Genomic DNA, 23,104 nt, shown 5'->3' with positions numbered 1-23,104 from the left:
CAAAGCGCTTCAGAGAGAGGCAGCTGAATAAAAATGTTAGACTAAGAGACTAAGAGTAAAAACAAAACTAACATAAACTGTTGCTTAGCTTGTTTTATGTAAAACAAAAGAAATAAGTAATGGATAAATGCCTTTAAATTATACGTTAAGTTGACATTTAGTATTTAACAGGCCTTCTTCCACAAAGAGAAAGCGTCCAGTTGATATATTGATGTTTAAAATACTTAAGACATTCAGCTGACAGTGAAGTACTCAAAGACTTGTTCAGTTGAGCCTAGCGGTGTTTCAAGTACTTAAGCAAATGTTTAGTTGACACAAAAGTGTTTAAAGTGCTCTAAGAAACCTTTTGTTGATTTATTAGCTCTTCTGACAGTGACTGGAGCCAGATGTGCTGGTTCCACTCCGCAGTGTTTCAGATACTAACAGCAGCCTCCACGGCAGACGACCAGACCTGACAGCTTAGGAAACAAATGACTAAATGAAAAAATAGAAGGGTGAAGTAAAATTAGGAATAAATATGTTAGTAAACACGAATAAAACTCAAGGTCCAGTTATAGCTTGGGAGCTTCCGACTGTGTCACACAGTCTTCATCAGCATCCTAACATGTCAGGTTTGAATCTGTGCAGATTTCACTTGTAAACATTTTTTTTTTTACTTAAATCTTAGAGAACTGGACTGGCAGAAAGCTGGAAAAGGCATATCACTAATTACTAATAACTACATAGTTAAATTAATAGGCTTGGATGTTGTGTTTTTTTTCTACACCAGATTTCTAACGTCTGACTTTTAATTCCCAGTACTGAAGTTGGATCGTGTTTGTTGCACTAATTGTACAAATAGAAACTATTGATTTCTTTTCTATTAGTACTTACCCCATTAATATGCCATTTTCTTCTTTTTCTTTTCTGTTTGATGTGTTCTTTCAGCCAAGGTCATGAACACAGATCTCTGCACTGCTAGGCTTTATGTTGGTCATATTCCTATATCCTGAATTTAGCCAACACTCAACAAAGGCATTCATTTGTTTTGTTTTGTTTGTTTGTTTGTTGTGATGATCCCAAAGTTTTCTGGCTGCAAAGTTTTTTTTGCAATATGCTGAATTCCCTAAAAGCAAATCTGTGTTACAGTCAGCTAGCTGAACATCAGCTAATAACTGCTCGTCACATTGATGGCGGTCAGCAAAAGGCTAATTGTTCAGAATCAATATTTTAGATTTTTTGACATCATTAGCTAACGTACATATGTAGCATATAGACAACAATACTGTTTAATGCATGTTATCTATGGCAGACAATAATAATACTGAAGAATGCAGCTATGTGAAATTGAATATTGATACCAGTTTCATTACTGTGTGAAGTATGGAGTGTTCAGCCTAGCTTAGCACAAAAACTGGAAACTAGACTGCAAGTCTAGCTGACTCATAAAATATGAACGAAATAATGCATCTTTGATATCAGGAGATGAGATGTTAATTTTTGTCTGGGGAAGATGAAAAACAAAGATTAAGAAAAAAAATCTTCTCTGGGAAGGAAATTAATATTGTTATAGTGTACAGGAATAAAAAAAGACCAGAAACTGGCAGATCGTCATGTTCACAACCTTTCTGAGAAGCCAGTATAAAGCACAAACATTTGATGCTGTGTTCAAAGTTATCATCACTCACAATTCACAATAAGGAATTCCCAGTCAGATATTATACTACTATTATCAGTAAACAGTTGTGGACACTCATTCTGTTTGGCAGCGATAAAATAAATAATAAAATGAAACTCGTTTCTGAATCCAACATTGAGTGGTGAATGTTTGAGTGACTGAATGATGTGGGTCAAGTGCCAATTTTGATGGTGTTTTTTTTTTAGATTAGAGGCTTTATTATGATGATGTCTTTACCCGCAGTGATTGATAATAATCCAACACCAGGATATGGTTGCATGCACTGTTGCAGTGCTTCCGTCAGGGGAAAATCATCCTAAGTCAGAGACAGAAAAATTATTTTTCCGCTGATCATGTTTCAGCTGATTGGTTTGAATTAAAGTTACTACTGATTGAATTCCCTGTTTATCATCTTTTTGGACAGAGAGTTGGGGTGAGATCACTTAGTGACAGGTTGCAACTCTTAGTGTTTTTGATGCAAGTGTGATCTGTAAATATACCTCCACTAATTCATGTTGAAAAGTCATCACATTACTGACATACTTGATACATTGACTTTACAGTGAGTGGGTTTTGCCAGCAGTTGCCACCTGTGTTTTGTCAGAAATCATGACATTAAAACTATATTTGGTAAAAAACAACTAATATATTCTTTGCTTTATGCACAAGTTTAATGCATGATTTAAATACAAACATCAAGAACCATTTTGGCGATTGTAAGCTTTGATGAGCAGTAATAAACAATATCATCATATCATCCCTTCTTTTTCATCATCCAAGCTGCAGGAAGTTCAATTCTTCAACTTTATGAGAATGAATTTCATTTAAGATAATTGTGGAGAGTTAGAACCAGACGTACTCTGATAAGATTCAAATACAACAGTTGCATTTAAAGTTTAAACTTTAAATGCAACTGTTGTTGAGCTTGAAAAAGCTCCGGCCAGAGATTAAGTTCCAAAAATCTTTTATTAAAAGCAACAACTGCGGGTTTCAGAGAAAGAAATAAGGTGATTCAGTTTCAGATTAGAACTGAAGCTCTTCAGCTGGAGCAAAATGTTTTGCAGCCTTAAAGCAGAGCTCTGATTTACAGTAAGGAAAATAATGAAGACTTGGTTTTAGAACAAGGATCACAAACCTGTGTGTGAGTGTGTGTGCGTGCGTGTGTGCTGACCTACTCCCAGCAAGAATGTGAAGTATTCCTGTGGTTTCTCGGCCAGCGTTCCTGGGCAGTGGCGTCACCTAACTGAGCGTCTGACAGCCGCTTCCTGAACCATGAAAGAAAAACCAGAAAAGGATATTTTTAGTCTCAAACTGAGACAAATTCATGGCCGTTAATAGCAGCCAGCATGGTCAGGGTTACAGAGGATCTGTACGACTTATTCAGCACTTCCTCTGATTCTGTACTTATTCTGTACAACACAAAGTTAGACCAAAGTCAAATCTAGATGTTGGCGTTCCGATGACATCTTCACACTGACAACCTTTACTGAATGAGTTAGAAGACTCCAGGTGTTTTGTATGCTTTCTAGAAATGACGGGCAGTTAATGCAAGATTTTGGCTACATTGACTTAAGAAGAGTGAAATATTTTTGTCAGGACTTTGTGGAAACCAAATCAGAGCGAAAACACTTTAATGTTGTTCCTCTACGACCCCACAAGCAGCTATATGGTCATAATTACATTTGTAAGAACAAATAAATAAATAAAGCTGATGTATTTCTCTGTTATGTTAAGTATTTATGATTGAATATGTAATCCTACTTTTTGCCCACTTGAGAACATCAGAAACAAGTCCAATATTCAGTCTCTATTAGTTTTAGCTACATGATCTACTATGTTCATCAGCTGGTCTCTATTTAACTGTGTCTGTCTGCTGTTTGGTACAGAGCAGGTAGCACACAGTGACTTTTCAGGGCTTTTTCACTGAAAACAGCTGTTTGCTGTGGCTAAAAACAATAATGTGAGAGCAGTGACAGTGAACCAAAACAGTTACAATCTAATAAGTCATGGGCCGGACGGATGAACACAATAAAGCTGAGAGGAGCTGCAGATTCAGGTGATAATTCTGTGTAGGTCCATCACTACAAGCGACCTCTTCCTCATTGTCACATTGTTTTCATTGTCATTTGATATATTGTTATTATAAAAGTACCGTTTATAAATGAGTTACAGTTTGAAAAAAATAATCTTCAGATATTATGTACTAAGAGTTAAACATTAAAAATGTAGCTAATCTGCTCCATCAGCACTCTGGTCTGATCAGAGTTGATCGACAGTGACCAAAGTACCCACCTATACATTTGGACTCAAACGCTGCTACATCTTGATTGGTGCATTGAAGGAAATGACATCTTTCCACCTGATCCCACTTCAAACCAGAGAAAAACAGCCAAAACAAACTGTATAGAAATCTCATCTAATTTTCTATACCGCTTATCCGTCAGGGTCGTGGGGGAGCTGGAGCCTATCCCAGCTGACTTTGGGCGAGAGGCGGGGTACACCCTGGACTGGTCGCCAGCCAATCACAGGGCCACATACAGAGACAGACAAACACTCACTCTCACACTCACACCTACGGGCAATTTAGAGTCAACAATTAACCTAATGTGCATGTCTTTGGATGCATGTCTTTGGATTGTGGGAGGAAGCCGGAGTACCCGGAGAGAACCCACACTAGCATGGGGAGAACATGCAAACTATACAAATAGAATATATACATGTATAGAAATACTTTAAGTGAAATAATCCAAACTTTTTCAACTTCAACAAAAAGTTGTATGCTCATGTGTCACCTGTAGAGGAGGAAGGATTCAGAGTAAATCTACTATATTATAAGTAAAGGTATCAGTAGAATCCACTTAGTATTAAAAGTAAAAAGACTTAACACAGAAAAATATCCACTGTTACTGATATACTATTATTAACTATATCATTAGTGTCAAATTTCTTCCCTCTTTCAGTCATTAACTGGAGGTAATTCTCTCTGTGCAGCTTCCCCACTTGAAAAGGACGATCCCTTACACACAGGCTCGAGTTGGATTCCACTCAAATAACCAAACCGTTGTTGATTTTTCCTCCTTTTATTTTTGCAGTTTGTTTAGAAATTAAGTGGCATGGTTTCAAGGTGAAAAACCGGCTGCCACCCGGATTTTGTGTTGGGATCGGTCCTGCACAGTTTGACACAGCAACTCTCCGCAGCGTTTTTGAATGATATCTTTTGTACTTTTGTTTGTTCGTGGCTTCCTTCTTCATCAGCCTTTCCCCCAGGTGCCGTGTGCGCCCGTTTTTTTATCCCAGGTAGCAACCCCGTGGCCGCAGATTGGTTCTGCCCCAACTGTTGCCATTCACTCCCTTTAGAACTCCTGTTTGACGCCACAATTAGATGTCAAAAAATTAGATGCATTGATGTAAAAGCAGGATTTTAGTGCTGTTGAGAAAAAAAGGGGGAAAAGTGAGAAATGCCAACATAATTACCCGCAGACTAGAATGACAGCTTAAAGTAGATTGTTTTGCCGAGGCAACATTGTTAAAAACATGATTAAAAGAAAAAGGCAGCACAGCCTCATGGTTGTGAAGCTGGTTTAACTGCTGGAGCATCAACATTGTAAACTGTAAATGTGAAGCTGTGATGGTGGCGCCCTCATGTGGAGGGGCAACTCACTTGTTGTAAAGCATTTCCTAGCCCCTTACCTTAACCTTACCCATCACAACTAATTGCCTAAGACCAGCCCTTACCCCAACCCTAACCTAATCTAACCTTGACCTTAAAACCAAGTCTTAACCCTGAAATGGCACTTTGAAGTTTTAAGGACCAGCCAAGATGTCCTCACAACGCAGGAATGTCCTCATAATGATGTAAAACCAAAATTAGTTCTCTTAACTATACAAAGACAAATGCACACACACACACACACACACACAGAGAGAGAGAGCTTCCAGTTACGTCATTAATTAAAATTAGCATGTGTTTAAGGGACTCTGCTATAACTAAGGACTATGTCAGAATAAGTCAAAGAAGAGAAACTGATGTTAAACAGTGCCTGATATCATTGTACTTCCACTTTAGTGCAGATCAAAGGTCGTTTATAATTTAAAATTCTAATTTTCATAGATATAGAAATGGTGTATTTGTATGTATATGTAGCCTACCTGTACGTGCACCTTGGATGAAAAAGGGGGAGGAGGAGGAGGAGTAGAAGTAGGAGGAGCAGAATGAAACGAGGGCAGCTGGCGGTGACAGATGGAAGAGGACTCTGACAGGTACGGCGCTACTCCTCTACACCTGATTATAAACGTGCTAGAATGAAAATGAACATGTTTTCAGAGACCTTCCTGTTATTCATCACTCACTTCATGCAACTTTACCAGTATTTTTTTTAATTATACCACAAATGAAAAAGATTTTCATGAAGCTAGTCATTTTAATCATACTGTATAAGGAGGACTACTATTACTGTGAAATGTTAGAAAATTGTGAATCATATGGATATTAAGTTAATAGTTAGGCATTTTATTAGCCTGCCCCGGATAAGAACATGAGCTGATAGACACTAGTTTCCCTCTGCCTGCAGTCTTTGTGCTGAGTTAGGCTAAAAACAAATCTATTTCTCTACTGAATGCACGGAGATAAAACTGATATCCATTTAGTTCTGCCTCAGACTTAATAGCTTACTGGTTTAATGGACAAGTAGTGCTGCACCACTCTAATGGAGGGCTGACGGGACCCTGTATCAACAGCCACAATTTAGATAGTGAGCTGAGGGCAAATGACAGTGTCTGCTTGTGTGTTTCTAAAGGAGCTGTCAGCAATGGAGCTCTTAATGCTGTCAGGAAGTATTCTGGTTTTTCCTGCTCTTGCGTTCATCACCACCTTCCTGTTCTGGCCTGGAGCGCTCCTTAAAGCTTATGACTGGTAAAAACACAAACACACTCCTAAGACAACAGTACAATTAAATAAGGTGTAAGGTGTGTGAAGGTGTAGGATAAAAAAGCAGTCAAACACATTTGATAACATTAAAGCAAATCCAAGTTTAACTTACAATCTTACACAGTTGTTATCCTTTATATGCCCAGTTAAAGTTTGTGTTGTCAATCTGTGGAGGCATGGCAGTTGACTTTTAGTCTTGTTCAGTTGTATATGAGGAAAACCGAGAGTGGTTTTTCCCCAAAGAATGGCAGTTTTGGTTCATTGGTCCATTTAACACTTTGGTCCTGATGGACATACAGTGTCTCAACAACTATTAAGATTTCAGTGAGATTTCCTGATCATATTCCTACTTTCTGGAGGTTGAACTGATTAGATTTTAATCACCCCCTGATCTTTCCTCTAGTGACACCCCCTGGACAATCCTTAGATTTTACGTCTTGTAAAATACAATTAAAGTGTATAATCTAATGTGAGGTGGTATTTAACCTCTTTAATAACCTCTTAACACACAACTATAATTCTAGCTTCATGTACTGTGGGGTGTGATAAACACTGGATTCTCTGGTATGCAGTAGATATTACATTTTTTTAAATTATACGTCTTGAACACTTTATGCACTTGTAAACAAATGACAGATGACACATGATTGTGCTGTAATCCTCTCCAGGTACTGGCGTCACAGGCTGGGACTGGTGGTCCGTTACTCTTACAATGGAAGTTACCGGTTCTGTTATTCCAGCCGCGGGGCACCAGGGCGTGCCACGCCGTCCATGCTGATGCTGCACGGCTTCTCTGCCACAAAAGATGTGTTTCTGCCTGTCATCAAGGTAACACATACAGGTACAGACTCTTTTCACAGCGTGTATGCACTCTGAATATGTTTCTCAAACACAATTTTTCAGGAGAAAGAAGGGAAGGAAAGATGGTTGGATGGAAGGATGAAGAGATTGAAGCAAAGGTAGTGGGGGAGTTAGTAAGGAAAAGGGAAAGAAAGGAACAAATGGAGAAGGACAGAGGGTATAAAGAGAGATACGAAAGACAGAGGGAGACAAGGAAAGATTAAAGAAAAGCATGAAGGGTGGAAGAAATGACAGTTAACAACTGCTGTTTTAGGCATCAGTAACTATCAAACTGGCATCTATCCAACTGTGGGATGCTTCTGCCAATCAAACTTCACAAAGAAAAAGCAAAATGTCTTTGTTTAGATATAATCCTTACTTTTTTTGTTTTTACAACATCAACATTTTACTTGGTTGTGTTTCTTTTCTCCTCCAGTATCTCCCCACAAGCCACCATGTGGTGTGTGTGGACATGCCAGGACACGAGGGGACGAGTCGCACTGGGCCAGAGGACTACAGCATCCAGGGCCAGGTCCGCCGAATCCACCAGGTCTGTACTTTTCTGTGTCGTTCACTTTTGCTCAGCTTTGTCCTGTGCACCAGCTGATCCCTGAGAAAGGAATGGTCTTGGGAAATACACTTCTTCTCTTTCTTCCTGAGAATTACGTGTTTATCTATCTGTACTTTGCCTTTTTGCTGGAGCTGGAGTCAGGATGTGGTCAGCCTACATTAGCATGAAATAACTGGAAGCAGCTAGCCTGGCTCACTCCACAGTTCAAAAATACACCTACCAATACCTCTGAAGCTACCGTGATGTGTCTCGATTGTTTAATCAGTACGCAAACAGAAATGTAGAAACCGCTGTTTGTGGAGCTGCGGCCTGGAACTGATTCTTGCTGTGCTGCAGGACGTGTAACTTCCTTAAGTTTTGTAATCTCAGTGAGGTTGCCAGGTTTGGCACCAGTGTGTCTGAGATCACAACCCAAACCTGGGTTCATTTACTGTATCTGTCAGCTGACGCCACAGCTGGAGACGCTGCAGGGAAACAATGAGTGGATGATGGATTCAGTGTTGTTTTCCCAAGAGACAATAAATTAGATAACAGCTCTCCCTGTCTGTGTCTCTGTGCAGTTTGTGCAGAGTATCGGTCTGGATAAAAGACCCTTCCACCTGGTCGGGACATCGATGGGTGGGAATGTTGCGGGGGTGTACGCTTCCCATTACCCCTCCCACCTGTCCGGCACCACCTTGATTTGCCCGGCAGGTAAACTCAGCAGATGTTGGATCTACACGATGTTTCCCTCCAGGATTCAAACCTGAGAGTGTTGCATGAAGCAGAATTACACATATGCCTCCTCTTCATCCTTCCTCCTCCCTCTGCTTGTTCAGGTCTGGTTTATCCCACAGACTCTGAGCTCATCTGTCGTCTGAAGGAGTTTGAAAAGAGTTCACAGGACTCAATCCCTCTGATCCCATCGACTTGTCAGGAGCTGGCGGAGCTTGTTAAACTCAGCTGCCACACCCCCCTCAACCTCCCCCAACAGGTACGGGGCTGTGCTACCTGGTCTAAAATCCTCCATATACATTACCAATATATTGGTGCAACTACTGTTATAACACTAACACTCCTAATATTCTGCATCTGGTGCTGTTACTGCTATTTCTGCTGATGTTAGAGTATTTGGGGACTACCATTTGATGTTAGTGTGTGTGTGTGTGTGTGTGTGTGTGTGTTGTCAGGTCCTGCAGGGTCTCCTTGATAACAGGATCCCAAATAATGGTTTCTACAAAGAAGGTCAGTCTGCTCATATCACAAACACTCATCTCCAGCTGCTTTTCTCCTTCTCTGCCCTCCTCCTGCATCACTCCCATATTAAAGAACAGCAATCCATTGCTGATGTTAAACTATTTTAGTTAATATAAGTTAATATAATATAGCGGGTGGGGACTTAATTCAGCTCCCTGAAGCGTCCTTATTTTCTGATCAGCTCTGTTTTAATGCCTTAAAACTGCGTTCTTTATAATGGCCAGCAGGGCGGCGACTCCACTGGCTTCAAAAGGATGTCTGGTTATAGGGAAGTCTACGAGAAAATGACTCTACTTCTGTCTTGATTTATTACCTCCGTAAACATTTTCCTTATAAGTTCATGGTCTCAATGACTAGTTTCAAGTCTAAACCAGCATGATGTTTGTTTTGTAAATTTTGGTCCCATTTGGAGCAAAATAGATATTAAAGCAGAGTGTGTGCAGAGTGTGTCTGTGTGACTAGACAATCAGAGGCCAAGATGGCAACAACCATGAAAGCCATAGAAAAAGGTGCCCTGCCATCATCTGCACATCTCATTCTCTGCTGTGTTCGGAGGCACATGCAGCGTTGACAAGAATGATTCAGTTTCTGCTGACATCAGAGGGCAATTTGAACAAAAGCATCATCAGTAGCTGTTTGCTCTTGGCAGCTCAGGTTCTGGATGGTCCCTGCCAGCTGTATCTCCTTGCAGTACGAATGCAGCCTCAGTGTCTCTCTGCTTCTAGCTAGAATAGATACACTGGATATCAGAGTCAGCCAAAGCACTATAAAATGCATCCTCATCCATAACGTCCGCCACACTCATTACTGAAATGCCATTTTTGCTCTTGGAAACATAGCTAGTTTACAATACAAGTATGGAACAACTTAACCAGACTTAAAATCTGAGCTGATATATCCTGGTGCTCTGTCTGGTTACCAACTATGTCAAAAAACGCTGCTGAGCTGGAAGAACAAGTACAAGGAGAGCTCAGCTTTCTCAATCAATACATCACTCACTGAGGTATTTATTGCTTTCATGTGTGTGTGTTCAGTGTTCATGGAGATAACCGGAGAAAAGTCTCGTCACTCGCTGCAGGAAAACTTACATCTGATCAGAGCACCACTGCAGGTCATCTGGGGGAAAGAAGACCAGGTACAAATGTCCTTGAGTAAAAGTAGCTACATCTGCATGTGGAGGAAATAAAACAAACAAAAAAAACTGTAATAGTCCTGTAATCCAAATTTTACTCACTTTAAATACTCAAGTATTGGCAAGAAAATCTCCTCACTCTCTCAAGTCCTCACAATACAGTATGGCTTTTATCAGTGTAATGTGATTACACTAATGGGTCATTGCTATTAATACATTAACATGCGAGCACTTTAATGTGGTGGTTAGTTATAGGGGAGCTAATTTTAGCTACTTTATATATACTGATGCTTTATGTGTAAAATCCTAACCTGAAATCTTAATCTGAAAGTAGCAACTAATAGCTGTAAAATAAAATGAGGTGAAGTAAAAAAGTACAATATTTTGTTCTGAAATGACACCGCATCTTTGGAAGTAATTTGGGTTTCAGTGTCATGCCCAAGGACACTTGGACATGCAGACTGTAGGAGTCGGGGATCAAACTGATTAGTGGACAACCCACTCTACCTCTAAGCCACACTGGCCCGACCAGCGAGCACCAAAGTCATTGGGGCTTATCCTCTGGGGACCATGAATGTCTCTACAACCCTTTGCTGTGGCGATATTTCAGTGTGAACCCCGGCTGTCTGCTCTCTCAGGTGGTGGACGTGTCGGGGGCGGCAGTGCTGCAGGCGGCGCTGCCACACTGCCAGGTGGCGCTGTTGGACAACTGTGGTCACACTGTGGAGTTGGAGCAGCCCAGGAAAGTCGCCAGGCTCATCGTGGACTTCCTGTCTGCGCAGGAAGTCAACGGTGAAAACGCAAAGAAACTTTCCTGAAGAAAACCTTTGAACAGTATGCCGAGCCCTGACGTCATGATGGATGATGTAGGCGAGGAGAATGAAAGTTATGATGAAGATGATGAGGTCATGATGATGAATGATGAAGGGGGCTGATTGTGGTGAAGATGCTCTCCTAGTGTTTGTATCAGTTTTCTGTGACAGCATTTCTATATTTGATTGTGAAAACATTCCACGTTGTTTCCTGCATATTATGTGACATCATTTTACTTTACTGGACAAGCTTGAAAAATTAGGTTATTCAATTATTCCAGCGTCTGTACAAAGAGTTTTTGGACTACAGAAATTAAGCTGCTATAGTAAAAGAAAAACTTGTTTTATTGATTGACTGGGATCTCGTGCTTTGCTCTGTGTTTTTGTTTGTACTAACACCCCAACAGACTATTAACGTTTTACCTTATATGTAGCATAACTCAAGTCATCTAAGATTTTTGTTTCAAAATTTTACATGTCAGTTCAGCTGTGAAATTCTAATAATTTCTCCTGGGGGGAATCCTTCCAAGACCCCACCAGAGTGTCAGGCTGAGCGGGCATACATTGTTAAATGGTTCCCTCCAATGCTGAATAGCTAATCAGCATTGGTGCATGGATGGAAACAGCATTGTTTTTTATCCACTGAGCCCTGCCCACTTCAAACCAGTGAAAAGCAGTCAAAATGAAAACAATATAAATGATGTGAAATAATACAAACTGTATCACACTGCATGTTCGTGTACGATCCCAACATCAGTGGTGGAGGAAGTATCCAGATGCTGAGGTACAAGTACTAATACTGCACTTTAAAATTACTTACAGAGGATAAAGTATATGAGTATATATTAAAGTATTGTGTTAAAAAGGTCACTTAAGTAAAAGTATGAAAGTATAATTAGCAGCTAAATGCCCCCTGTGACTGTTTCAATACTCTATGATTAGATTTTTGTTACTGTAATGTAAAAGCAGGATTTTACTGCTGTAGCTGGTTACGGTGGACTGTTCGAGCCATTAGACTACAATATGGATTAATCTTCTGATTATTTTCTCCATCAATCAATTGATTGTTTCATTTGTAAAAAAAAATTCTATGCCTTCACACGTACCCAGAGCCCAAAAATGACACCCTCACAATGCTTATTTTGTCCAACCAACAGTCCAAACCTTAGTAAATGTACGTTCAAATGATTAAAAAGTTAAAACGAAAAGCACAGATCTTCAGTTTTGTTAGGCTGGAACTTTAAACTTTGTTTATATGACAAATGACATAAATGATAATCAAAGTAGTTATAATACTTTATTAAAATAAAATGAAAAGCCAATCTATTAATCTTATAGTGTATGCTGTTGTACGTATTGTGTTTTTGATTAGCTCTTTATACATATGTTGTATGTTGAAATAATAAGTAAAAAGCTCTTATCATTGTGGTAGAAATACAATATTTACCTCTGAATTATGGCTGAATATAAGTGGGAAGTGGCATGTAAAGACAAAGTTCAAGAAAAGTTCAAGTTCATCAGATTTGTACTTGAGTTGCCCAAATGTCCGCTGCCTCACAATGAAAAGCAGAGACTATGTTTTTAGGGACTTTACTTGTTTGTATCACGGTGGTGGACGCTGCCCTCTTTGAACTCTCCCAACCTTTCTGTTACCATCATTCAAGCATACAGTACGACGTCTTGATATTTCCGACAGTACATGAACGCAGCGCAGTCTTCCCCTTTAAGTGCAGATGAAAGGTTGTGTAATTTGGGTGAAAGAGGAAGAGGAGGAGCGGACTGGACGGAGGGCAGCTGGCGGTGACAGATCGAAGAGGACTCGGACAGGTACGGTGGTACTCCTCCGCAGCCGATTAGCAGTAATGAAAATTAAACCATGTTGTCACTGCAGCACGCGACTGCGTCATTCAGTCGGTGTGTTTACGTCACGCAGGGGGTCCATGAGCATGTTTCAGATGTGATGCTTTCTGCAACACGTTAACGTCACACTGACGGGATCAGCTCCTTGATACTGTAATGATACTGTACTCTACTGTAATGTTATCTGCTGGCTCAGGAGCTCGTTTGAGCCTCCTTTTCTTTTCTTTTCTTTTCTTTTCTACTGAACACCCACTCTGATGTCGACACCATTTGCATTTCGTGTAACTCTGTGGGCCTTTCAGCCGTGTCACACGGTCTTCATCCGTGGAAGGAGTTTGGCACTTTGATCTTTGAAAGCGTGAAAGTTCAGTGTTCAGTGAAATGTACAAAACTTTCCAAACTCAAGATCCACTTCCCTAAATTATATGATGTAGACTACTATTGAACTGTGCAGCAACTGTACCTAAAGACAAATTGATCACCGCAATGTTTTTACAGAAAATACATTTTTACTAAGATTATTATTAAGTAATGTGAAGATAACCTTCACAATACATGTTTAACACAAGTCATCATTTTACAAAAACTTAGTAGAAACTTTGTTTAACCAACTGTGCAAAGAAGACCTGCTATTATTGTGAAAAATACAGAAACTGTTAATCACACAGACTGTAAGTAAGATTGCTTAAAGGTGCAGTCCAGTGTTTGTAGTTTGGCAGTGAGACCCCCCCCCCTCGCCACCCAACTTTATTATTTGAGAAAAATAGAAATGTGTAGAGACAGAAGGCGATCTCATACATTTTGGCGATTTGGCAGATATAGAGGAACAAAATTGTGAAAATTGCTATTATTTTTATTTATTTCTTTTTGCTAGCTAATGGACTGTAGTCGTTGTTTTCTAAGGGCACATCAAGGCTTCATAACTGACCAGAAGTACAGCTAAATGAACAGTCCAGTCTGTGTGCTACACTTTTTTTCTGTACTGCATGCAAGGAGATAAAACTGATGCTGACTCTGTCATCTGACTCGGCAAACAAATTAATTTCCCACAATATCCAAATCTTACCAGAATAGATGATTTAATCTGACTTTAGGCCGAATGAACTGCACAATTTAATACATTGAAAGACTAAAATGATAACTTACTGGTTTTACAGATAGGGCTAGCATAAGGACTGATGGGACACTGCGTCAGCATTTGCAATTCAGAGACTGGACTGAGAGAAAAAGATGATTATGTGTTGTATTTTTAAAGGTGTGTGCAGCCATGGAGCTGATAATGGTATCAGGGGGTATCCTGGTTGTTCCTGTCCTCGCCTTCATCACCTCCTTCCTGTTCTGGCCTGGAGTGCTGCTGAAGGCCTACAACTGGTAAACACACAAGAACAATCACACTAAAACAACAACAAGTGGTTAGTGTTTGTTCACTGGTATTTATAAAATCCTGGTAATATCAGCGCTCCTTAATCTGGATGTTACTTTTGAATTACAGTGGTAAGGATTACCTATACCGGTTATACAGTATGTGTAGAACACAAAGCCACACCATAGCAAATGATCATTTCCCCTTTGTTAACACATTGGATTTTATATTTAATTGAATCTGAAAACATAAGTTTCTACATCACAGGCTTATTTCCTATAATTATTAGTGAATTTCCCTCTCCACTAACCTAAAGAATCAATAGAAACAAAAGTACTCTGGTTTACTGTACTCCAAAATGCACTTTTATTTTGAAAGAGCAGGACTGTTAGTGTGACCTTGCTTAGTGGACTTTGTCTAAGCTGTAAAAAAAAAAAAAACTTTGTGTGTTTGCAGCTTGACAGATTATTGCAGCTTTGTCACTCTCTCTCTCTCACACACACACTCACACACACACACTTGTACTTCTATTTTAGTGAGCACCCTGGTTGACATAATGCATCCCTCAGCCCCTTACCCTAACCTCAACCTTCACAATTAAACCCTGTCTAACCCTAATACTTATCCTAAACATAACCTTAATCTAACCTGAACCTTAAAAAAAGTTTTAACCCTCAAACGGCCCTTTGAAGCTGTGAGGACCAACCAAAACCTCCTGACTTCTCAAAAATGTCCTCATTCTGTAGATTCCTCACTATGTGGCAACTACAAGTACGCACACTCTGCTTAGTCACTGTGATATAATACTCTTTGTTGACAATTGAATGAATGAAAATATGACTAACAAGGAGAACTAAAGATGATACAGAAGATCTTCAGATTGTCAGGTATGACTTACTGAATGAGCACCATGGACCATATCTGTTCTGACAAACATGTATTTTCAGCCATGCTAGAGGTATTGTATTGTTCCGCCGCTTTGGTGACGACTAAAATGTTTCATTAACTATTGATTGGCGTGAAATTTTGTGCAGAGGATGCACAAATCCCTCTGACATTTTTGGCTTTCACTGAAATATGTTGTCATTAGATGGATTGCCATGAAATTCAGTACAATGTTCTTCTCATCTAGTGCTGTCATTAGGTCAGACTTTTAATTTGTCCAGTACTTTTATGCTTATGATCAAATGCTTGCAAAACTAATTACATGGATGTAAGAGCGTTGGCTACAGGAACAGTGCTCGGCTTTGAAGCAAATTTAACATATCGGTCAAACTGTGAAATTACAACTTTCAGGTCCATCATGTGATGAAACTGAGCCCAAAAAGACTTCATCCCGTAGACCTACGTTACGAAAGGGTTATGAGTTCACTAATAGCCGAATCCAGAGTTTTTTATAGCCTAACTGTTGTTCATGTGAGCAGCTTGGGACCGGGCAGTAGGGAAGGGGGGGCGAAAGAAAATGGTAACGCACGCAGTCTATAGGCTCTATTTTTAGCTTCATGCGCCACTGAGCAACTTTCATCGTGATCACCCCTTGAAAACCCCTTGAAAAAAGTAATTTTTTAAACTCACACTGATGTTTGGTCAAGTGCTCATTTTTGTGATAACCTGTGATACGTCTTTGACGGCATTAAATAAAACCTAAAGCTAGAGCTCTTTATGCTGGAATTCTTTCACATATACTGTAAGTAATTGTACAGTAAATGAGCAATGCTAGAGTTTAAGAATAATTAATTTACACAAAAATGGGCAGAAGCCGTAACTTTTGGCTGATCTAAAGACAAACCCCTGGCTTCATTCACTGCGGGGAAAAAAACAGTTGAGGATGTGCATCAGGTGGAGCAGCTGGGGTAAAGCTGAAGAGGAAGAGCTGTGACAGCACAAACAAGTGCATGGCTACTCCTTTATGGAAATAAGAGTGCACATCAAATATCACAAAGTTTAGAAATACTTACATCTTTTTTTGCTGGCCAAACATGTACAACACTTCCTCCAATAGACATCCATCCATTGTCCATGCTGCTTATCCTTCAGGGTCATGGGAGGCTGGAGCCAAACCCAGAGGTGATGCACACCCTGGACTGGTCGTTAGTCAGTCACATAGAGACCATTCACGCTCACACTCACAGGCAATTTAGAGTCACTTATTAACCTAACCTGCATGTTGCCAATGCAAACTCCACGCAGAAGTCAAACTACAAACTAGCCAAGAGGCAGACTTGAACCTGCAACCTTCTTGCTGTGAGGCTACAGAGCTACAGACCTAACCTCTGCACCACCATATAGCACATTTGTCCATATGTCTGTGGTGGGCAGAACATCACTGATATCGCTTGGCGACGGGGAGACATGTTCTGTCTTTCTCCTGTTCGTTCAGTACTATCGACCCATACACACATGTCTCTATGTGACCTTGCCTTTCTCTCTCTCCCTTTTTCAAAACACTCATTTCAAATGCATCAAAAATAGACTAAAAAGCAATTTGCTGGAGAACTTTAATTGGCCGTTGGCTCTGGTGAGGAAAAACAGAAACAAAACAATGATTAACTATCCATTCAAGTACACTGACTGAACATGTTGCATTGATAATTACCTACTAAATCTACTGACATATTGACTGCATGTGCTAATTTAGCTAAATCACAGTCTGTATGAGATACAGATAGATGACTTGGCTGTCCACCAAGTTTTAACAGTTATGTTTAACTTTAATAATAATAATAGAATTACTTTATATTTTTTTCAAATATAGCATGTTAAGATGTGGCACTTTTTAGATATGACTATATGGTTAATTCTTATATTTACCATATTTTAACGAGCCATCAGTCATAGTAAAACCAGCAGCAAAGACCATCAAGAAAGGAGCAGCCAGACTGTGTCGAAAGTTTATGGGGGGTAAGCTTGCAATTGAGTCGGGCAGATGTACGGGTGAAGCCTTGATGTCGCAGCTCCACCCAGCAGTCATTAGAATTTGGCAGCAAAATAGCACAAAATGATGGCGCTCATATCCTGCAAATATTGGATTCATTTTTGTACAGTGGGGGAAGTGGAGGCACGTCCATCTTTTCATAGTCTATGGTACATCCTCACCGAGATGGCGGGAGACTCCAGGTCCTGATGTTACAAAGGAAGGCCCATTTAACGCTTTGATCCCGATTGATCAAGAATCTAATTGAAATCTGGTCAATGGTTGTTGAGACATTGTATGTCCCACTCCTGCTCTCCAGAGGATGAACCCTTTAAATTTCAATGAGCACCATCCCCAGGACAATCTTTACATTTTGTGACTTACTTATGAAATAACAAACTGTGTGCAGTCTATGTTAGAACCTACAAACATATTGTCTGTGACAAAGCAACTATAGTGTAGAATCTCATTTGACTCGGCTTCGTGTGTGACTCAGCAATCTCTTAACTCACAACTGTAAATGTGGCTTCATGTCCTGTGGGGAGTGAAAAATAACATTTTTTTGGAATTATAATTCTTGAACAAATCATGCAGTTGCAAACAAATCCAGATGACACATGCTGGTGCTGTAATCCTCTCCAGGTACTGGCGTCGCAGGCTGGGACTGTCGGTCCGTTACTCATACAGTGGAAGTTACCGGTTCTGTTATTCCAGCCGCGGGACGGCAGGGGGCGCCACGCCATCACTGCTGCTGCTGCACGGCTTCTCCGCCACTAAGGACATGTGGCTGCCTGTCATCAAGGTAACACACACATACAGGTTCAGACACAATGTTTGTCATCGTGTGTGCACCTGAATATGTTTCTTAAACACACTTTTTAAAGAGCAACGGGGTAAGGAAGGATGTAGAGCATAAAACAACTAGTAGAGAGGAAGGAAGGAGGGAAGAAGTGGAGGAGGAAAGGAAAGAAGGCCTGAAGGGAGTTAGAAAATACAGATGGAGACAAGGAAGGATTCAAGGAAGGCATGAAGGATGGAAGAAATGTCTACTGTCAGCTTACAGTGTACTTCATTTTGTTACTTTTCCAGCGTGAACAAACTACGTACCAAAAGCCCGCTCAGAATTAGTGAGTAATATGGAACACATCTCCTTTGAGTAAGTCTTGGTTGTGTTTCTTTTCTCCTCCAGTATCTCCCCACAAGCCACCATGTGGTGTGTGTGGACATGCCAGGACACGAGGGGACGAGTCGCACTGGGCCAGAGGACTACAGCATCCAGGGCCAGGTCCGCCGAATCCACCAGGTCTGTACTTTTCTGTGTCGTTCACTTTTGCTCAGCTTTGTCCTGTGCACCAGCTGATCCCTGAGAAAGGAATGGTCTTGGGAAATACACTTCTTCTCTTTCTTCCTGAGAATTACGTGTTTATCTATCTGTACTTTGCCTTTTTGCTGGAGCTGGAGTCAGGATGTGGTCAGCCTACATTAGCATGAAATAACTGGAAGCAGCTAGCCTGGCTCACTCCACAGTTCAAAAATACACCTACCAATACCTCTGAAGCTACCGTGATGTGTCTCGATTGTTTAATCAGTACGCAAACAGAAATATAGAAACCGCTGTTTGTGGAGCTGCGGCCTGGAACTGATTCTTGCTGTGCTGCAGGACGTGTAACTTCCTTAAGTTTTGTAATCTCAGTGAGGTTGCCAGGTTTGGCACCAGTGTGTCTGAGATCACAACCCAAACCTGGGTTCATTTACTGTATCTGTCAGCCGACGCCACAGCTGGAGACGCTGCAGGGAAACAATGAGTGGACGATGGATTCAGTGTTGTTTTCCAGAGAGATGATAAATTAGATAACAGCTCTCCCTGTCTGTGTCTCTGTGCAGTTTGTGCAGAGTATCGGTCTGGATAAAAGACCCTTCCACCTGGTCGGGACATCGATGGGTGGGAATGTTGCGGGGGTGTATGCTTCCCATTACTCCTCCCACCTGTCCGGCACCACCTTGATTTGCCCGGCAGGTAAACTCAGCAGATGTTGGATCAACACAATGTTTCCCTCCAGGATTCAAACCTGAGAGTGTTGCATGAAGCAGAATTAAAGATATGCCTCCTCTTCATCCTTCATCCTTCCTCCTCCTCCTCCTGCAGGCCTGGTATATCCCACTGAATCTGAGTTCATTAGTCGTCTGAGGGAGTTGGAGAAGAATCAGCAGGAGGAGTCGATCCCTTTGATCCCCACCACTCCTCAGGAGCTGGAGGGCATGCTGAGACTTTGCTGCCACACCCCCCTCAACCTCCCCCGGCAGGTACGAGGTGGTGCTCCTGGGTCTAAAATCCTCCATCAATATGTCAGTGCATCAGTTAGTATTGCTAAATATTTTGGGGATACCCATCGATGTGTGTGTGTGCGTGTGTTGCCAGGTCCTGCGGGGTCTCCTTGACAACAGGATCCCCAACAATGGTTTCTATAAAGAAGGTCAGTCTGCTGACCTTCTCCAACACTCCAACACACCCTGCTTTCCTCCTTCTCTGACCTCCTCCTGTATCAGTCCCAGATTATAGAGCCATCATCTAATGGTGGTGCCAAACTATTTTAATCTCCCTGAAGCCACTCTGTTTTCTGATCTGCTCCTGTTTCCTCTCGATGCAACACCCACTCTATAATTTACATTTCCACAGCACTGATGCTATCAGTCCAGCGCTAGTCTCACGTTGTCTTTAACTCTAATGCTGTTTTCACTCAGTTAATTCCAGTTCCTCTATTGTGCTGCTTTTTCAATCGGCATTAAGCTCCTATATGGTTGTTTCACATTAAACATTGATAGGCTTCACATCTCTGTGTGAAGACTTTGTGGATGCTAATAGGGATCCGAATTAAGAACAATGAAGTGCTGGGACAGCGTTGACAGCTTTTTAACAGTGAGCAGAAACACCAAAGTAGAAGTGATTGCTGTTAATTAGTAAATGAAAACAGCATTTCATTTAGCAGAAGATAAACTCCGCGCTGAAGTTGTGAGTTTGAGATGACTATTGTTGTACTTTGAATTAGTGCTGTGGAAATGAACATGACTGAATTTATAATCTTAACTATTACAATACAGGCAATTCCACTTTGTCTTCCATTATTTCAATATCAGCTTTTATTTGAGAATTTACAGTATGTGAGAAATGTTTTTAGTATTTATTTTCTAGGACTTACTTTTACTTTTTCCTCTGGTTTAATGTCACTACCTTAAATGTTGCTGCTTACGCTTGTGTGTGCTCCTTTGATTTAATCTGTGTGTGTGTGTGTGTTTTGCAGTATTCATGGAGATTGTCGGAGAGAAGTCTCGTCACTCGCTGCAGGAAAACTTGCATCTGATCACAACACCCCTGCAGGTCATCTGGGGGAAGGAAGACCAGGTACAAATGAATCACAGCAAAATAACAATGCTGCATGCACAAAGTCCTGCTTTCATGATTTGACTTTAGTAAAGTAAACAAGTATCGGCAAGAATAATTTCAGCGTGAACCCTGACTATCTGCTCCCTCAGGTCGTGGACGTGTCGGGGGCGGCAGCGCTGCAGGCGGCGCTGCCAGACTGCCAGGTGGCGCTGTTGGAAAACTGTGGTCACTCTGTGGCGCTGGAGCGGCCCAGGAAAGCCGCCAAGCTCATCGTGGACTTCAACGTGGAAGTCAACGGTGAAAACGCAAAGAAACATTCCTGAAGAAAACCTCTGAAACATATGCTAACATATGAAGGGGAGGAGGATGAGGATGATGAACAAAATGAAGTTGATTGCTGTGGTGATACTCGTCTGTAGTTTGATGTAAGGGTTTTCTAAATCAAACAGTGTTTATATATTTAAAAACTAAATGAAGGAGGCTGCAGTCTCCGATGTAGATGTTTTTGAAAACATTCCACGTTGGGATTTTGCACATTTCTCTTTTTGAAAAGCTGTATTTCAGTCTCTTACGTCATGTGACTGCATATTTAACCTCATAAAAGCACATTCAAAGAGTTGAGACATATTTTACTGTCACATATTTTAAAAATTTTGATAAATGAAGTGATTCAATAATTCCAGCATCTATACAAAGAATGTCCGTGGACTGCAGAATTAAATCTTCTAAAGTTAAAAAACAGCACTTGTTTTTTTGATTGATTTTAAGCTTCTTGTCTGTTTTGGAACTCCGGCTTCCCCCCACGGTACCCTGCTTCTCCCCCAATGTCAGCTGGGGTGGGCTCCTGCTTTCCCCTCAACCCTTAAGTATAAGTGGTATGGAGAATGGATGGATTGATGGATCTGTTTCTGATGGTCATTCCACATTCCTAGAGCCAGTCTGTGATGCCAGGGTCCCCGCGCCCAGGACCCTTTCTTTGCCCGGCTCACTTAGCACCCATCCCCCATGATACTCCCTGCGGGTGGTGGGCCCATAGGGCAGCGGTTCCACGTTGCTCTTTCAGGCTGACTACTAGATGCTCTTCAGTGAGCTCCCCTCTCAGGTCTGGCTCCAGGAGGGGGCACGGGTGTCCCTGAACCAGGCGAGGGAACAGAGCTCTCCTTGGTCCACACATCCAGGGCTTTTTGAATCACTCTTAATGTGGCCTCTCTCTTGGAACCAATTTGCCTTATGAGACCTTACCAGGGGCTTATTGCCCCCGACAACACAGCTCTCAGGCCAACAAACCCCCACCTGAGGCCATGGTTCTCTGCTGGAAAATGATGAATTTCTCCCTCCGAGTTGGGAGCAAGTTGCTGCCCGAGCAAGGGAGTTCAAGCATCTCAAGGTGCATCGTGACATGATGAGCCTGGAGTAAAGCCGCTGCTCCTTTGTGTCAAAAGGAGAGGTCTCCTGGCACGTGCACCTGGGAGCAGACTCCGAGGCAGACCCAGAACTAGCGTCCAGGAGGAGCTGGAAAGCATTACCTGGGAGAGAGATGTCTGGAGTGCCCTGTTGAGCCTGCTGCCACTGTGAGCTGACCCTGGATAAACAGAAAAGGATGGATGGATCTGTTTTGGTTTTTGCATGTTACACCTCAGCAGACCGCTGGGAAGCGACATATCTTTAAATCTTTACAAACAAGAATGTCAAAGAGTAGATGATTTCTTCAAGATAGTCTACTCTATATAAGGAAGTGGTGTCTTTCCTGCTGTGTAAATTCTAATACTTCTTGATGTTCAGTAGCGAAGTGACTTGATCATTTCACACAAAATATAAATGTCTTGTTTCGTTAGGACATGTTTTCAAATATTGTAGCTTAGTGTGCCATTTTCTCCAATAGCCTATTTATTATCAAGTCTTCTATTGTTTTATGAACTCTCATGTTATCATTGTTTTTAATTTGATGGGAGTTTCAAAGCGCAAAAACAAAACAAAGTACCAAAAATGTATTAGGTGAGCCTTTGAGCTAATATGTTGAAATCAAACATGGAGAAACCCAACATTTACCTCTTCTCTGAGGACATTCACTGTCCCCAAAGTGTAATTCTCGTCTGACTTAGGTACAGTTTTTGATTTCATTCCTGTATGTGGAAGACTAGAATAAAAGATGTTAAAATTGTTAAATGGATTTCATAAGAAAACCTTCACTTTTTTTTTTTTAGGAAATGAGCATCCATAAAAGAGACAAAATTTTCCAAATGATGAGTTCAAAAACAAAAAGTAATGTTAAATGATCTGCCACGTTTTAGTTTGAATTCTGTTTATTCCCTTTAGAGAGAAGCGAATTATTTCTGTGACTTAAATGTTGTCATCAATACAAATGTTTCAAATGTAAAAATACACGTCCCAAACAGAAAGAAACTGGTTC

General features: G+C 41.0%; 2 protein-coding genes across 2 annotated transcripts; both read left to right on the top strand.

The window, feature by feature from the left end:
* Nucleotides 1–6,465: 6,465 nt before the first annotated feature.
* On the top strand, nt 6,466–11,429 carry LOC139210520 (monoacylglycerol lipase abhd6-B-like). The gene is made up of 8 exons (XM_070840535.1): nt 6,466–6,569; nt 7,253–7,412; nt 7,861–7,974; nt 8,556–8,688; nt 8,814–8,968; nt 9,165–9,219; nt 10,266–10,366; nt 11,002–11,429. Exons 1-8 carry the CDS (start codon nt 6,466–6,468, stop codon nt 11,179–11,181), a joined length of 1,002 nt encoding a protein of 333 aa, XP_070696636.1. The 3' UTR covers nt 11,182–11,429.
* A 1,512-nt stretch (nt 11,430–12,941) lies between these two features.
* On the top strand, nt 12,942–21,401 carry LOC139210511 (monoacylglycerol lipase abhd6-A-like). The gene is made up of 9 exons (XM_070840522.1): nt 12,942–13,002; nt 14,291–14,406; nt 17,955–18,114; nt 18,502–18,615; nt 19,197–19,329; nt 19,459–19,616; nt 19,732–19,786; nt 20,612–20,712; nt 20,844–21,401. The coding sequence occupies exons 2-9, from the start codon at nt 14,303–14,305 to the stop codon at nt 21,015–21,017; spliced, it is 999 nt and encodes a 332-aa protein (XP_070696623.1). The 5' UTR covers nt 12,942–13,002; nt 14,291–14,302; the 3' UTR covers nt 21,018–21,401.
* Nucleotides 21,402–23,104: the final 1,703 nt, after the last annotated feature.

This window comes from Pempheris klunzingeri, chromosome 2 (genome assembly GCF_042242105.1).
Source record: "Pempheris klunzingeri isolate RE-2024b chromosome 2, fPemKlu1.hap1, whole genome shotgun sequence".
Taxonomy (NCBI): Eukaryota; Metazoa; Chordata; class Actinopteri; order Acropomatiformes; family Pempheridae; genus Pempheris; species Pempheris klunzingeri.
This window is presented reverse-complemented; position numbering and strand designations above follow the sequence as displayed.

Bases quoted from the DNA above. Each gene is read 5' to 3' on its own strand.
- LOC139210520 (XM_070840535.1), top strand. From the start codon at position 6,466: ATGGAGCTCTTAATGCTGTCAGGAAGTATTCTGGTTTTTCCTGCTCTT. The intron at 6,570-7,252 runs GTAAAAACACAA...AATCCTCTCCAG, and splicing joins CTCCTTAAAGCTTATGACTG to GTACTGGCGTCACAGGCTGG. The intron at 7,975-8,555 runs GTCTGTACTTTT...GTCTCTGTGCAG, and splicing joins AGGTCCGCCGAATCCACCAG to TTTGTGCAGAGTATCGGTCT.
- LOC139210511 (XM_070840522.1), top strand. From the start codon at position 14,303: ATGGAGCTGATAATGGTATCAGGGGGTATCCTGGTTGTTCCTGTCCTC. The intron at 19,330-19,458 runs GTAAACTCAGCA...CTCCTCCTGCAG, and splicing joins CACCTTGATTTGCCCGGCAG to GCCTGGTATATCCCACTGAA. The intron at 19,617-19,731 runs GTACGAGGTGGT...GTGTGTTGCCAG, and splicing joins CCCTCAACCTCCCCCGGCAG to GTCCTGCGGGGTCTCCTTGA.